Here is a 13375-nt window from a genome sequence, read left to right as displayed (position 1 = left end):
GGGTTCATGCATCAGTGTGTAGATTCCTGCATGCTGCTGTCTGCCGTCGTTGACTTTGCAGAATTGACCTACATGTGCACACCTGAGTTAACCGAGCCCGGTTCTGACTCATCCTGCACGAGTCATGCTCCGAGCTTCCTGTTCAATATCTGTGCGTGTGTGTGTGTGTGTGTGTGTGTGTGTGTGTGTGTGAAACCCGGTGTGCACTGCCTGCGTCTTCAGTTTATTACGTCGCTGCGTGACGCACAGTAGAGAGAGAGAGACGAGGAGGAGGAGGAGAGGTGAGGGAGGAGAGGAGAGGAGGAGGGAAGGGGTGAAGGAGGGAGGAGACAGGAGGGGAGAGAGGAGACGAGGGGAGGAGGAGAGGGGAATTTTCTCAGACACCCAGCATGCAATGACCTTAGTTTTGTGTCAAGGCGGAGGTCTCTCTCTCTCTCACGCACACTCTCTCTCTCACGCACACACACACACACACACACACACTCTGCCTCCTGCCTGGTGTCATCCATGTGGAGACGAGACCGTCAACCCGCATCTTATTCCGCTCACATCCCCGCTGCCTGTCTGTCCCGCCTCTCCTCCTCCAACACACACACACACACACACACACACACACACCAAACACACACTCAGATGTAATCCCTATAGTAAACCACACACACACACACACACACGCTACACCCCCCAAAAAATAACACTCACACATCTCATCTGAAGCGCTTCAACTCCCCGCAGCTTCATTTTTTAAAGTGTATTTTCACCTCCTCTCATCACTCCATCTCCTCCTCCTCTTCATCCTCCTCCTCCTCCTCTCCTGACCCTTTTCTCCACACCTCCACCCTGCACACCTCCACACCTCCACCTCTCATTCTCTCATCCACATGGCGCAAAATGAATGAGGCGGTGTGTGTGTGTGTGTGTGTCTATGTGTGAGTGTGTGTGCGCGCGTGCTTACTGATCGTCCGGGATCCTATGCAGCCCATGTTGTCTTATAGAGGCTCGTGCAGCTCGGGGAAAATAAAATCCATCCGTCCAGCGGGCATTTCTCCTCCTTCTCCTCCTCTTCTTCTTCTTCTTCTTCCTCTTCCTCTTCCTCTTCTTCTTCTCCTCCTCCTCTCTGTCTCCTCTTCTTCACTGTCCTCCTCTCCTCCGTATGTGAGAAGCAGAGAGGGTGTGTATGTGCGTGTCATTCGCTTCGCTTCCTCTCTCTCTCTGCTCTCTCTCTCTCTCTCTCCGTCGTCACACACTCCTGTTTCCCCCTGTCATTGTCGACGTCGCTCGCTCTCTCTCTCTCTCTCTCTCTCTCTCTCTCACGCACGCGCACATGAACTCACACACGCATGCAAAGTGGTTAAAGGTAAATCAGGTGTGTTTGTAAATGTATGGTTAAATAATGGCAACATGCACGTTTGCAGAATTTTATTCAAAATAATAATTAAAAAAAATAATTTAAAATTTGAACCAGACTTGCAAAAATACTGACACTCCAGTGACAGCTGTTTCTATTAATTTGTCCATCCCCTTTATATGAAATAGTGCCCAAAACCAAGGAACCCAAAAAAAGAAGGAAGGGTCCAGTTACATTCAAAATGTAGTACGTTAGCTTTATTTTAAAGTAATGTATTACATTACAGTATTACTGTCTGAGTAGAGTATTATATTACTTATAACTGTCAATGTTAAAATATTTAATCGCGTGATTGTCTTTGAACTTTTGTTAATGAAACAGTCTGTCGATTCCTCTGATGATTATTTACGACCTCTAACAGCAAACGAGACCATCAGTGAAAATACTTTATATAGTTATAATTAACGCCTGTGCTCGGGTCCAATCACATATATTACACATAATATCACATATAAATACATTACCTCATCGCGATCCATCCTGCCACACGCGCTAGCAAAGATCTTTACGACAGAAGGCTCTGGTGTTGTACCACTTTTGTCCAAAGGGGGCGCTACAATCAACAAAAACTGAAAGTTCCTCGTTGTCACTTTAACTCGCGATTAATCGCAATTTTTTTTTTTTTTTTGTCCGCAAAGGGATATTTTTCAAGTTTTTAAATACTCATCAACATGGGAGTGAACACATATGCTGGCTTTATGCAAATGTATGTTTATTATTATTGCAATAATCCAAAACAACAACAGATACTGTCCAGAACGTTCTCCAGAATACCCTCAAAGGTCCTGCATGCTCAAACAATATGCTGAAAGCCCAACAACCAACAACAGATGGGCAAACTGACCTGAGTAATACTAACATGATGTAGTGTCCAGATTTACACTTGTAAAGGTTAACTAGCTGTAGCCACCCATTGAGCTCTTGTTGAAAGTTGATCAGAGCTATGCTGTGTTGAAACATATTTCCAAAACTTACCAGGTAGTCTAACTTCCTCACTCACTTCCCTCCGCGGCAGCTCCTCATTTGTCCTGTCTCGGTACGAGTAGATGTGTTATCCTACAGCTCTGGGTGTCCGCAAACGGCCAAGATTAGTGATTATTATCCTCTCCTCCATTGTTGCTCAGGAATATCCGGACATCAGCGACCTGAACGTCAGTGTGAACGGCAAATGACTGACAGGACTGATAATATTGTGATCAAACGAGGCAGGATCGACGGATTTACGCTGATGAGACTGTGATTTACAGCCAACAGCAGCGAGAAAAGGAGCCTTTCCTACACAAATATGAGGAAAGGAACAAGAATGAGTCGCTCACCTTTCTTCTTTCATTTTCTGGAGTCATTTCATCCTCAGAAGTCACAACCTTGATATGTTGGGTTTAAGACTTCAATGCAGCTGACGCCACAGTCTGACACCAAAGCGAGATTCAGTGATGTAATGACCCTTCCTTCTTTTTTAAGTTCCTCGCCCAAAACCTGAGAATAAGTTCACATCACACATCCGGTTCCCTCGTCTCAAAGTTTTAGAAGTTTTATGAATTGATTTTCAGTTAAATGCCTGAAATAAGGTCTGTGGTTACCACAGGATTAAGAAACTTGCACGTTTTGTTCTACGGCATAAAATACATCAATAGAGGTGCAATATGTAAGAATTATAGTTTAAAACATTCAAAAAAAAAAGGTGCACTCTAGTTTGGGGGAAAAAATTTTAATCAGAAGAGAAAGATCTTCATAGAAAGCCGAAGTCACGCCCCCCTCCGGTGGACCTCATTGGACCTTAGAAAAACTTTGTTGTAGATGTCTGTCAGTTTAAAAGATAATTTTCCAAGTCAATAAAGTCTCTAAATATCAGACAGTGAAAATACGTCATTATAAAGACTACACAGCCAACCGTCCAATGCTGGTCCACCAGAAGGGGCTTGACCTCGGCCGTCTATGAGTCCCAAAACCCAGAAATCAGTTTTTCCCACTTCCGGTTCCCTCAAGTCCTGTGTCCGTGGTCAGCTTCTTGGTTTTTATGACGCTGAGCAGGAGATCATTCTCTTCTGCAAGATTGTTGATTTCCTCATAATACGGACGATGACGGGGGTGTCGTCTGCGTACTTCAGGTCTTAGTCCGATGAACACAACAGAACCACATCATCTGCATACAGCAGACAGAAAATCCTGAGGCCCCCAAACCGGAAACCTATCTTGGTTAAACTTGGATAGAGCTAGAAGTTTGGTGTTATTCTGTGGACGCCCTCCATCAACAGTTACTGTCGGACCACATGCAGAGTACCTCCTCGGCTCTGGTAGCAACATGTTTACTCACGGTTCGCTCTCAGACGTTGCCCCCTGATGAACTGTGTGATGTATAATTTTTTTTTTTTTTATTCATCGCTGGGGGATTTGAGAGCTTTATTCCGCTTGAGTAAAGGCGAGCTAGTGATGATACAGGCGATATCTGATGCATGTAATATGTACCACACTCGAGCATGTTTTTCAGTCTGCAGCTGGGCTTTCCTCTCATCTCTCATCTGTCTCTCTCTCTAACAATGCCGTACAGCTGTTCCCCTCCTCCGAACATATCTGCCCTCGCCTCCTCTCTGCCTCCCCTCCCCTCCCCTCCATCAGTCTCACACAATGAATATGAAAACACAGTGATTCAGCTAAGGAGTGCGAGCGAGGAAGGACGGCGCTCCCCGACTATATTAACTCAATCTCCATCTCAGACGGAGAACAGAAGTACAGCCCCGAACTCGACTCTGTGAACTCCACACTCAATAAATATGCAGACGACTAAGCTGCAGCGACAGTGATGACTCGCTGAGTTTTACAGCTTCTTTCACAGAGAAAGAGAGTTCAACATCTTACACTTGAACCAAACTGCTGCTATATATAGAAAGACATCTCCAGCCCTCCATTTTGATTTGTTTTCCCACTTCAGGGAATCCAACTATTCTGTGACTAAGCCTTTTTTTAATTATTGAGACTTTTATATGTTCTTGTAAATGAACTCATCTATTTCAAACCAGCTAACGTCTCCGAGAACCGAACTGCATCCTCCCCTCAGGTTTTATTAAAACGGGCCTGTTGCAGGCAGCTCTTCGTCTGGACTTTTTTAATTATAGCTGCCCCATCAGAGCCGGCAGTACGATTCTCCTCAGCACCAGAACACCGGTGCCAAAATGTGTCATCCTTCCTTTCCTCTGTCGTCGGTCGTACCAGCACTCTCCGAGATGTTTCGACAGATTTACAGCTCTCACTGCAACACTGACGTCATCCAACGGGGACAAAAAAAAAAACATAATTACTTGCCGGTAATTACATAACTCATCTCATCGCACGCAGACGGGTCAGAGATCAGGCTGCAGCGACGGAGCGGCAGGTGGATGTTTTTGCTGAAACGAGCAGGTTGAACAGAAGTTTAGCAGAGGCAGTTTTTAGGAGAAGAGGTTCTGGTGGATTATCTAATACGGGAAAACCAGTTTTCAGCTCAATTGTTATTAAATTATGAGCTCAGAGTCGAGTTAAACACATTCAGCAGTCGCAGCAGAGAGTCGCTCGGTGGATTCTTGGCTTCTTCAGCTTTTTCCCCTCCGCCGGCTCATTGTGACGCCTGAGATGTTGACAGCAGGGCACAGTAATGAACACCGCCCCCTCCCCCCGGCTGCTTGTATATGTACTTTTGCTGTTTTCAGTGTTTGTTTCTGCAGCCTGGGTGTCCTATACTGTGACTATAAATACAGCAGCGATGCAGCAGCTCGACAGTAATCCAGCAGACGAGGGAGAAACACGTCACGGCAGCACCCACGCTGTTTACTGACAGCCCGAGAGCAGAAACTCACCGATAATGAACACCAACGAAGATAAAACACATCAGACCAGACGCTCTTGAACTGACAAATGTTCGCTATACACAAGATAAGTTATTACAAAATGTCAAAGATCAAATTAAGATTTCTACTTTGGCTCCCCCCAGTGGTGGTAGGAAGAAAGATGGTGTCACAGTGATGAGTGCCGCTGTTTCCAGTGTTTACAAAGTGGTAAAAGCCTACACACTGTTTCCTCCAGTAGAAACAGACTCTGGTTAAAGTACAAGTACTGATTCAGCTTCTTTACTCCAGTAAAAGTAATAGAGTACAGGCTCTGAAATGTACTCAGAGTATCAGAGTAAAAAGTCTCCCTCTGAAGGACATTTGTGGTCAAAGCTAACTGAAGCTCACGTCATATTAATATAATTCAAAGACTATTAAAGTTAAAGGTAGAGTCAGTAGGATTTGTCCCAGCTGTTCCTGAACGCACCACAAAGATGGTTGATAGTTGAGTCTCATTCCCAGGACGTCAAATAGCCACATGTTGTGTTGGTAAAGCGTCCCGAGCAGCAACAAAGAGAGAGAATAAGAAACTCTCTGCAGATACGAGACACTAACACGCCTTTTCTCCCCATTCAGCCTCCCTCTCTGTCTGTTCACGTCCTCTTACGTCTTTGTTTTGTCTCACTGCGTCTGCCGTGTGTGATGTGCTCTGATAGGTCGACATCAGTCTTGTGATGTTGGGAAATAAAAATAATTCATAATTTTCCCTCAAATGCATCAAACTAAAGTAATGAGCCTGTTTTGAAAATGTGAGGAGGAGAAAGAGAAAGTCAACGAGATACTCAAGTAAAGTACAGATACCTGATACATACAGTACCTGAAGTACAGTAACAGTATAGTATTTGTGCTTTATTACTTCCAACCTCTCATGAATTATATTTTGCACATTGCAGTATCAGTATCTGCTGCGACCTCGCACAATCTAGGTCAAACGTTTGCACTGCTGGACACATCTTGACAGTCTTCACCCACTTTAAAACCGGTCACACTCTGTCTCTCTGTCTTAAGTACTTTTAGTATTGTTTGTCGTTTTGCACCTACAGACCACCGAAAACTCCTCGTATGTGTAAACGACCTTAATTGATTTGTTGTTTGGTCTATATTATGTGAATCAGTGTTTCTCAGAGCACAAGACGACGTCCGCAAACGTCTCGTTCTGTCCTCAACCCAAAGAGATTCAGTTTACTGAAGAGGAGGAAAGAAACCAGAAAATATTCACGTTTAAGAAGCTGGAATCAGAGATTATTAACCTTTTTTCATTCAAAAATTACTCAAACAGATTAATCAATTATCATAAATAGTTGCAGATAAATTTAACAGCTGATAAGTCATCGATTAATTGATTCATCTTTAATGTATTGGATATGTTTGAAATGTGTATATTGGCATCATTTCTCTGGAGTAAAAGTGTATTTAGTGATAAACCGTAACATTTATCAAATACAGGCTGAAACATCTGATGAGATCATTTAAAAGCTGTGTGTTTATAAATATAAAAATGATAAAAAGTGATGTGATGCGTCTGCAAACTATTGATTCAGACTGACTTATTTAAAGTTGTGTTGAAAAGAAAGTGTTAACTTTTTGTAAAAAAAAAAAAAAAGGAGGGATGGGGAATTAGAGAGGAAGGAAGAAGTACAGAAAGAAGGAGAGGGAGGTAAAACCCGAGCAACCGTGGATGCTTTCCAAATAAAAACTTTGCCCGAGAGAGCGACGGGATGGAGGGATATAAAAAAAAAAAAAGAGGGTAAAGTCTGTGAGTCATGCCGGGAGATGAGGACAAAGAACTGAAGCAGAGAAAATTTATGGGGGAAATATGAGCTTGTGTAGGAATAAAAACTTGAGCGGAGGAGGAGGTTTATTAGTATTCTGTCTGAGAGGAGAGGAGAGACGGGTGAGGTAAGGTGAGAACGAGGGAGGAAAAGAAATGGAGGGAGCTGACAAGAGAGAGAGATGTGATGTATCTGAAGACAAACACGGAGCTGACTATTTATAGCTGCAGTGTGTTTGTGTGTGTTTGGATGCATAATTGTGCAGCTGGTCGGGTGGTTGTGTGTTTGTGAGGAGACGTAAGAGGACAATAGAAAATGATGAAAGGCTCTTTAGTGGACAAAAGATGTTAAATTGCTTTTTAGCAGCTAAACAAAGAAAAAAAGAGGTTTTATTTGTCCTTTCTTTATCCTTCAGACCACGAGGAGCAGATCCACCAATCAGTCGGCTGCAGATCGATCAGGTAAGGTTGATCCTGTTTTTCTTCTTATCAATGAATGTTATTTGTTTGATGGCGTGTGTGATCGTGGTAGGTGGTTAATATTTAATAAGGCCTTTATAAGATAACTTTGGGCATCTTAAGAACATTAATAAGAGTCTTATGAGTCTTCAGGTTGTTAATAACAGCTTTACAAACACATTTATTGACTAAACGAACCTATTTTGTCATTTTCTAACCTTTATTAAGCTTTTTGTTGCTTTATTAAGATGAAAACACACTTTATAATCCGTTTATTAGCTGTTAACTATGTTTAATTGTAGCTTCTGGATCTAAAGCGAGAACAACACCACAATTATTACTGAATCCCTTAAAGTCTTATCTTAATAAATATATATCAATAAGCATATTATAATCACTTGTAAAGGCCGTATTACCTTTTAATTAACACTTATTACAATGAACTTTATCTAAAGCGCTACTGTAGCAACCTGTCATTCTGCTCTGATGCTCTGGGTTTGTAGGACGAGTCGACCGCCGACCCAAAGCATCAGTGTTTCAAGTTGGGAGTGAGACTCAAAAATCAACTCTTCTTCTCTTGTAGCTCCGTGCCCATCGGTTCCTGCTGAACACAGTACCTTTAATTTACCCTACAATCAAATAGAAAGCAAACTGTCTTGTTTCTGTTGCCATAAATCTTCACAGACTCTCTGACATCAGGTTTTAAAGAGATCAGCTGCAGGTGAGGAGTCGTTGAGACAGAGGTGTTGGTGTCGAGCGTCCTCTGAAGAGTCTCTGTGGAGGCGCGTGTGTGTGTGTGTGTGTGTGTGTGTGTGTGTGTGTGTGGGCGGGTCAGGACGAGGTGACGGCAGCAGTGTGGCCGTCTGCTGGGTAATCCTGTCCTTGGCAGCCGGAGCTAAAGGACTCACTCCTTAACTGCTTAAAGAGGCGGCCTCCGCACAGGGTTTCCTCTGCGGGACGGGAGGGGCGGGGCACGTTATATAACCACTGCGTTACAGCTGCATCTCTTAACGATGAAGTACCGTTTCAATAACTAATAGCTAATCTTTAACGTCTCGTCCCGCTGCAGTGATGTAGCGGTGCAGTGACATCACTGTCGGGTGTGGTTACAGGTGCAGCAGTGATGCCTGGTGTAAAGCTGCACTTTTTCATTAGAGCGATACGGTTTGTGCCTGTTTACACTAATTCAATGATGAAATCACTGATTAAGATGAAAATCCTGAACAGAAACTTTCAGTTTTATTCATTCAAAATCAAAATGTTATTTCTTTACTTTATTATCACTTATACTTCAAGGTACTTCAAAGTATTTGCATTAAAAGTACTTTGACACATTTATTTCCTGACACTGAATGATGTCCCGCTGTGTGTTTAGCTCCGTTGTAAGCTATTAGCTCTGTTAGCCGATCGCTAGCCGGACACACCTCAGCTGCTAACAGCTAGCGAGCGCTCCTCCCGCCGATCGCAACACAAATTTGTTGTTCGCAACTGAGCGTCATCCGGAGGAAAAATGTGACGTGTCCCTCATGAACAGTGAGTTTACTGCGTCGAGTTTTTTCGTACGTCTCGCGCTCAAAAGCCAGCCGGTGATGGTTACCATAGTAACAGCATGGGAATACGTGCTCCGTCGTCGACAGCGCTCGGTTCAGTTTGTCCATTGGTGAAGGGTTAGTTACACATACAGCCGTGGATTCATGAGCATCCGAGAGAATATTTTAAATTAATTCAACCGTCTACACCAGCTGCATGATGCTGCCTCAAACTTGGAGGAAGTTTTTTAAAAAATAAAGTGTCTGAATGTGTTTAATTTACTGACACACACACAAAGTGGACTCACTGCTGACAGAATATCTTTATACTTATTGAATCTGAACATTCAGCATCAAACAGGCTTCACTTCACTTCACACAAACGAATCACACGTCCGTGACTCACCGGAGCGTCATGACATGAATGACGACGATCACACACACACACACATCACACATCACACAGATATACGCACATGAACAAACACAGAGACACAAAGTCCAGCGGCAGCTTCACAGAGCTCTCACAGTAAATGCCATAACGATTGATCCCACACTTGAGTCGGGCTCGATCGATACTCTTTGTTTTCTGCTCGCAGCGTCGCCCTGCTGCCCGGCGCTCCGCCGCCCGCTGCTGCGAAAAGGCCTCTGAAGCCACATTTAGGCCTCGTGTCAGGCGTCGGAAAGCCAAAACAAACCGCTCCTGAACCAGAGCGATGCAATGGAAACTCCTCCGTCCTTAATTATTCTGCAGAGAAGCACAGCGTCATACAGCGCAGACAGAAATGACAAGAACAGCGACGCTTTTTTCTCCCCGTGCTGCAGCTTCGTCCTGTAGATGAATCAGTGACAGCGAGGTCAGAGCGCTGCGTTTGAGCGTTAACGGAAGGTTTTCACATCCTCATTAAGTGTAAGAATTGTCACCCCCCGTTGTGCAAAAATCCCCCAATTTAAGGGGACATGAAGTAATTGGATGGCAGCGGAAATCCTTTGCGATCAGTCGACAGGTTTTTCTTCCAAATGTAGCAGAAATTTTGGAGAAAATCTGCAAAAGAAAATGCAAATATGTGAACATTAGGAGCTGAACATGTCAGAGTATCAGCCACAAGCACAACAGTTGCAGTTTGGTTTAGTTTAGGCACCAAAACTTCTGGACTGGTTTAGGAGAAGATCATTTCTGGAGAAAGATGGTTGATTGAGATCGTCAACTACTGACACTTTGGGTCAGCAGCTCGGACCCAAAGTGTCAGCAGTTGACGATCTCAGCATGAGACTCAATAATCAATTATCTCATTTTTTAACTTGTGATCTGAAAGTTTTCTTTCGAAGGTTTGTGAAAACGTGAAAATCCCCAAGTCTGTAGACACAAAGCAAAGTCAGTCTCCTGATTAATTATACTAATCTTAAAATAAGACATCATCGAGCACACAAGATGTACCTGAAACTTCCTGTTCCTCTGATTATAACAGCGTATATAAACTCCTCTCTACACCAGCAGCAGAGAAAAGTCTCCAGAGTTTCTTTTTTCTCTCTCTCGGAGGCTGAAGAAGCGATCTGAGCGACAGCGGCAGACCTCAGACCAGTCCCGAGTCCCTGTCGTCAGGAGAGGACGGCAGATAAGCTGCGGAGGTGACGAGCTCCTCGGCGCCTCAGCAGAAAAACTCTGACAGAGCCTGAGACAGCACAAAGCCCAGGTGACACATACAGAGTGGCAGGTAGGTTAGCTGTGTGTGTGTGTGTGTGTGTGTGTGTGTGTGTGTGTGTGTGTGTGTGTGTGTGTGTGTGTGTGTGTGTGTGTGTGTGTGTGTGTGTGTGTGTGTGTGTCAGGTCTGCAGGAATCACATTTGGAAAATTGTTCCTGTGAAGTGAAGTTTGTGAAGTTTTTCAGTCTTTGTTCCTCTCGCTGCAGAGATCGTGTAATTCATCGAGTCAGATCCGTGTCGCGGCGTGAAGAATAATCGGCCCAGTCGGCAGGAAAAACAGATGCATTTACCATTTCACGCAGGAGGAACGCTGTTTAAAACCAATTCAACAGGGTCATTTTGAAGCCAACTTAGACTCACTCAAATCAGGTACTTTATGCCAAAACAATATATTTTCCTTTTCCTAACGTTAACCAACTATTTGAAGGAAATCTTCAATACCAACATTTATTCTGGCGATTGTGAAATTATTCTCTGTGTCTTAAAACAACAACTCCTTGACTCCTGAACTCAACTGATGACCATGAGAAGCTCCAGAAACAGCTAACAAGAGGACTGTTGGAGTGAATATTATCTCTCAAAGATCTGAATACATCATCTTCTGTATCATCGTATGTTTGCAGCGTGCTGTCGAGTGAGAGTCACGTGATGTCGGCCTGATTTCAGCTTTGTGACGACACCTGATGCATTTCACGACCTTCCAAAATCAAGACGCCAGACAGACGAAAGCTTTTTTTTAAACTACTTTCAACCTCAGTGCCGGCCTCACTATCTTCAGCATCAGGTGGTAAGAAGCTTTTCTGTCCTCTTTGTACCACGCTGAATACATTTATGAATTAAAGACTGATTTAAATTGTTCGATAACCTCATGTAACCCCGACGTAACCTGGGAAGTGTTAACCGCGTCAGTGTAGAAGAAAATTAATGAATAAAGTGATAAATTAGTCGATGTAAAGACAAATTAATCAGTGAAAAGAGGAAAAGGAAGGTGAGCGAGTTATTCTGCAAACAAAACCAGTAAAAGAAGAAAATAACAAAGAAGTTTTGTCCAAAAATAGAAGATATTTTCATAACATACTATTTCTCTAACTAAAATATTAACTAATCACTTGAGAAAATGATTCTTAAACTATCATTTCGTGTGTTTTTCATCAAATACCAGGTGAAATATTTCCTCGTATTTAATTATGAATGGAAAATCCCACAGGCAGCCGGCCTCAGCAGCCTCCATCCCGTCTCATTTACCTCTCCTCACCTGGTTTCCTGCCAGTTATCCCAGCATCCTCTGTGCAGAGCTGATTAGAGGCCTCTTTCCTGTAACAGAGGACGAGACAAGGACGACGCGCTCGCCGTCTGCCAGGAAAGCTCTTAGATTTAGTCTTCAGTGGGGCCGAGGCAGAGGCTGCAGCTCGATGAAGACGGATGGTCTAATCCTGCCAGGAGAACGAGGGTTAAAATGGCAGCCGGTGGCCGTCACACAGGTCTTTATTTAACGAGATAATCACAAACCGCTGGAGATGGTGATCTGCAAGTCAGCTTCGTTTGGTTATATTTTACTTTACGCTCTCGTTAAGTGAGTTTATTTGACCTTTGAAGCGTCTCTTCCTTTAATTTTTGTTTTATTCGGCCTCAAACTCCAAATAATGGAAAAGTGAGTCTGTAGTTGTTTACATCCGACGGCTGCAGCAGTTTCTCATGCTGCTCTGATGAAAACTGGTTTGAACACCAGAGAGGAAAATAATTATAGCAAAGAAACCATCAGGATTAAAACATGTCACACACCTGAGGCTGGATACAGGTGGTGCCTCAGCCTGTTGACACCAGAGGGCGCCACACAACAGTGAAAGAGAAACTCAGTCTCTTTAATTGGCCTGTTTTTGTCTCTTTTAGCTCTTTTAGTCGCTGAAGGCTCAGTTCAAGTGTCTGCAGTTTTTATCTCTCCTTACTGTGTTTCTTCTTCTCTTCTCCTGACTGAACACTGATTCTCTCTCATCTGTCGCTGAACCTCCTCTTCCTTCTTCTTCTGTGTTTTTGCTGAACATTGTGACATCACTGCTTCTTTGCTCGTGTGGTTCAGTGTGTCAGTGGACATTTACCAAATGAAGAAGAGGTTTGAGCAGTGAACACACTTCTGTTGGACGTCATGTACACATTAATACTCTTCCAGTCTTGTTCATACTGGAAGCTCAGGTCTCGTGATTATCTTCCCTTAAAATTGACTCTGATCTTTTTCGTTTGTGTCTCTGTGTCTCTGCGGCTCCAGGAATCAGGTTAACATTTTAATTTGCTGAATACTAAACACGTGACCATCCCTTCAGCCTCTGCTATACTTTGTGTATATTTCTAATTAGCGTGCTAACACTCCAAACTGAGATGATGAACATGGTGAACATCAGCACATTAGCTTTCAGTCCAGCTGATATGCACCAAATCTGAGGTGAATTTGAGGTGAACCCTGAACATTTTCCTGACCCAAACATGACAACACAGAAAAGGTGATGTCCTCCATGTTTTGATAGTTAAGGATTACAATCATACCTTATACCAACATCATAAACTGTTCAGGTGAAGAGTTAATGGTGAACTCAGGTACGTTGTGAGAAGGAAACGAGATGGTCCAGTCGATCTTCATAAAAGCATTTGCG

At 43.4% G+C, this 13375-nt stretch overlaps 1 protein-coding gene and 1 long non-coding RNA gene across 10 annotated transcripts in view; one reads left to right on the top strand and one right to left on the bottom strand.

Annotated features, from left to right (window-relative positions):
• Nucleotides 1-1251, bottom strand: part of LOC311272913 (uncharacterized protein) — a 55825-nt gene extending 54574 nt beyond the window's left edge. For 4 of the 8 annotated variants that reach the window (XM_084379663.1, XM_084379667.1, XM_084379664.1 and 1 more), the window contains exon 1: nucleotides 956-1248. In XM_084379663.1, the coding sequence (XP_084235789.1) occupies nucleotides 956-983 (28 nt within the window). In that variant the 5' untranslated portion in view covers nucleotides 984-1248. Of the gene's footprint in view, nucleotides 1-955 lie in introns of all 8 variants that reach the window. The other 4 variants (XM_084379666.1, XM_084379669.1, XM_084379665.1 and 1 more) reach the window with 2 other exon arrangements.
• Nucleotides 1252-10278: 9027 nt separating this feature from the next.
• Nucleotides 10279-12946, top strand: LOC311272750. 2 transcript variants are annotated; one of them, XR_014624599.1, is made up of 4 exons: nucleotides 10279-10742; nucleotides 10937-11099; nucleotides 11354-11517; nucleotides 11893-12946. It is a non-coding gene; the product is annotated as an uncharacterized lncRNA (long non-coding RNA). The 2 variants fall into 2 exon arrangements; XR_014624600.1 differs by having other exon boundaries at nucleotides 11354-12946.
• Nucleotides 12947-13375: the final 429 nt, after the last annotated feature.

This window comes from Pagrus pagrus (genome assembly GCF_965226575.1).
Source record: "Pagrus pagrus genome assembly, chromosome: 17".
In the NCBI taxonomy this organism is placed as follows: Eukaryota; Metazoa; Chordata; class Actinopteri; order Spariformes; family Sparidae; genus Pagrus; species Pagrus pagrus.
The sequence above is the reverse complement of the archived record's forward strand: the minus strand, read 5'-3'. Positions and strand labels throughout refer to the sequence as shown.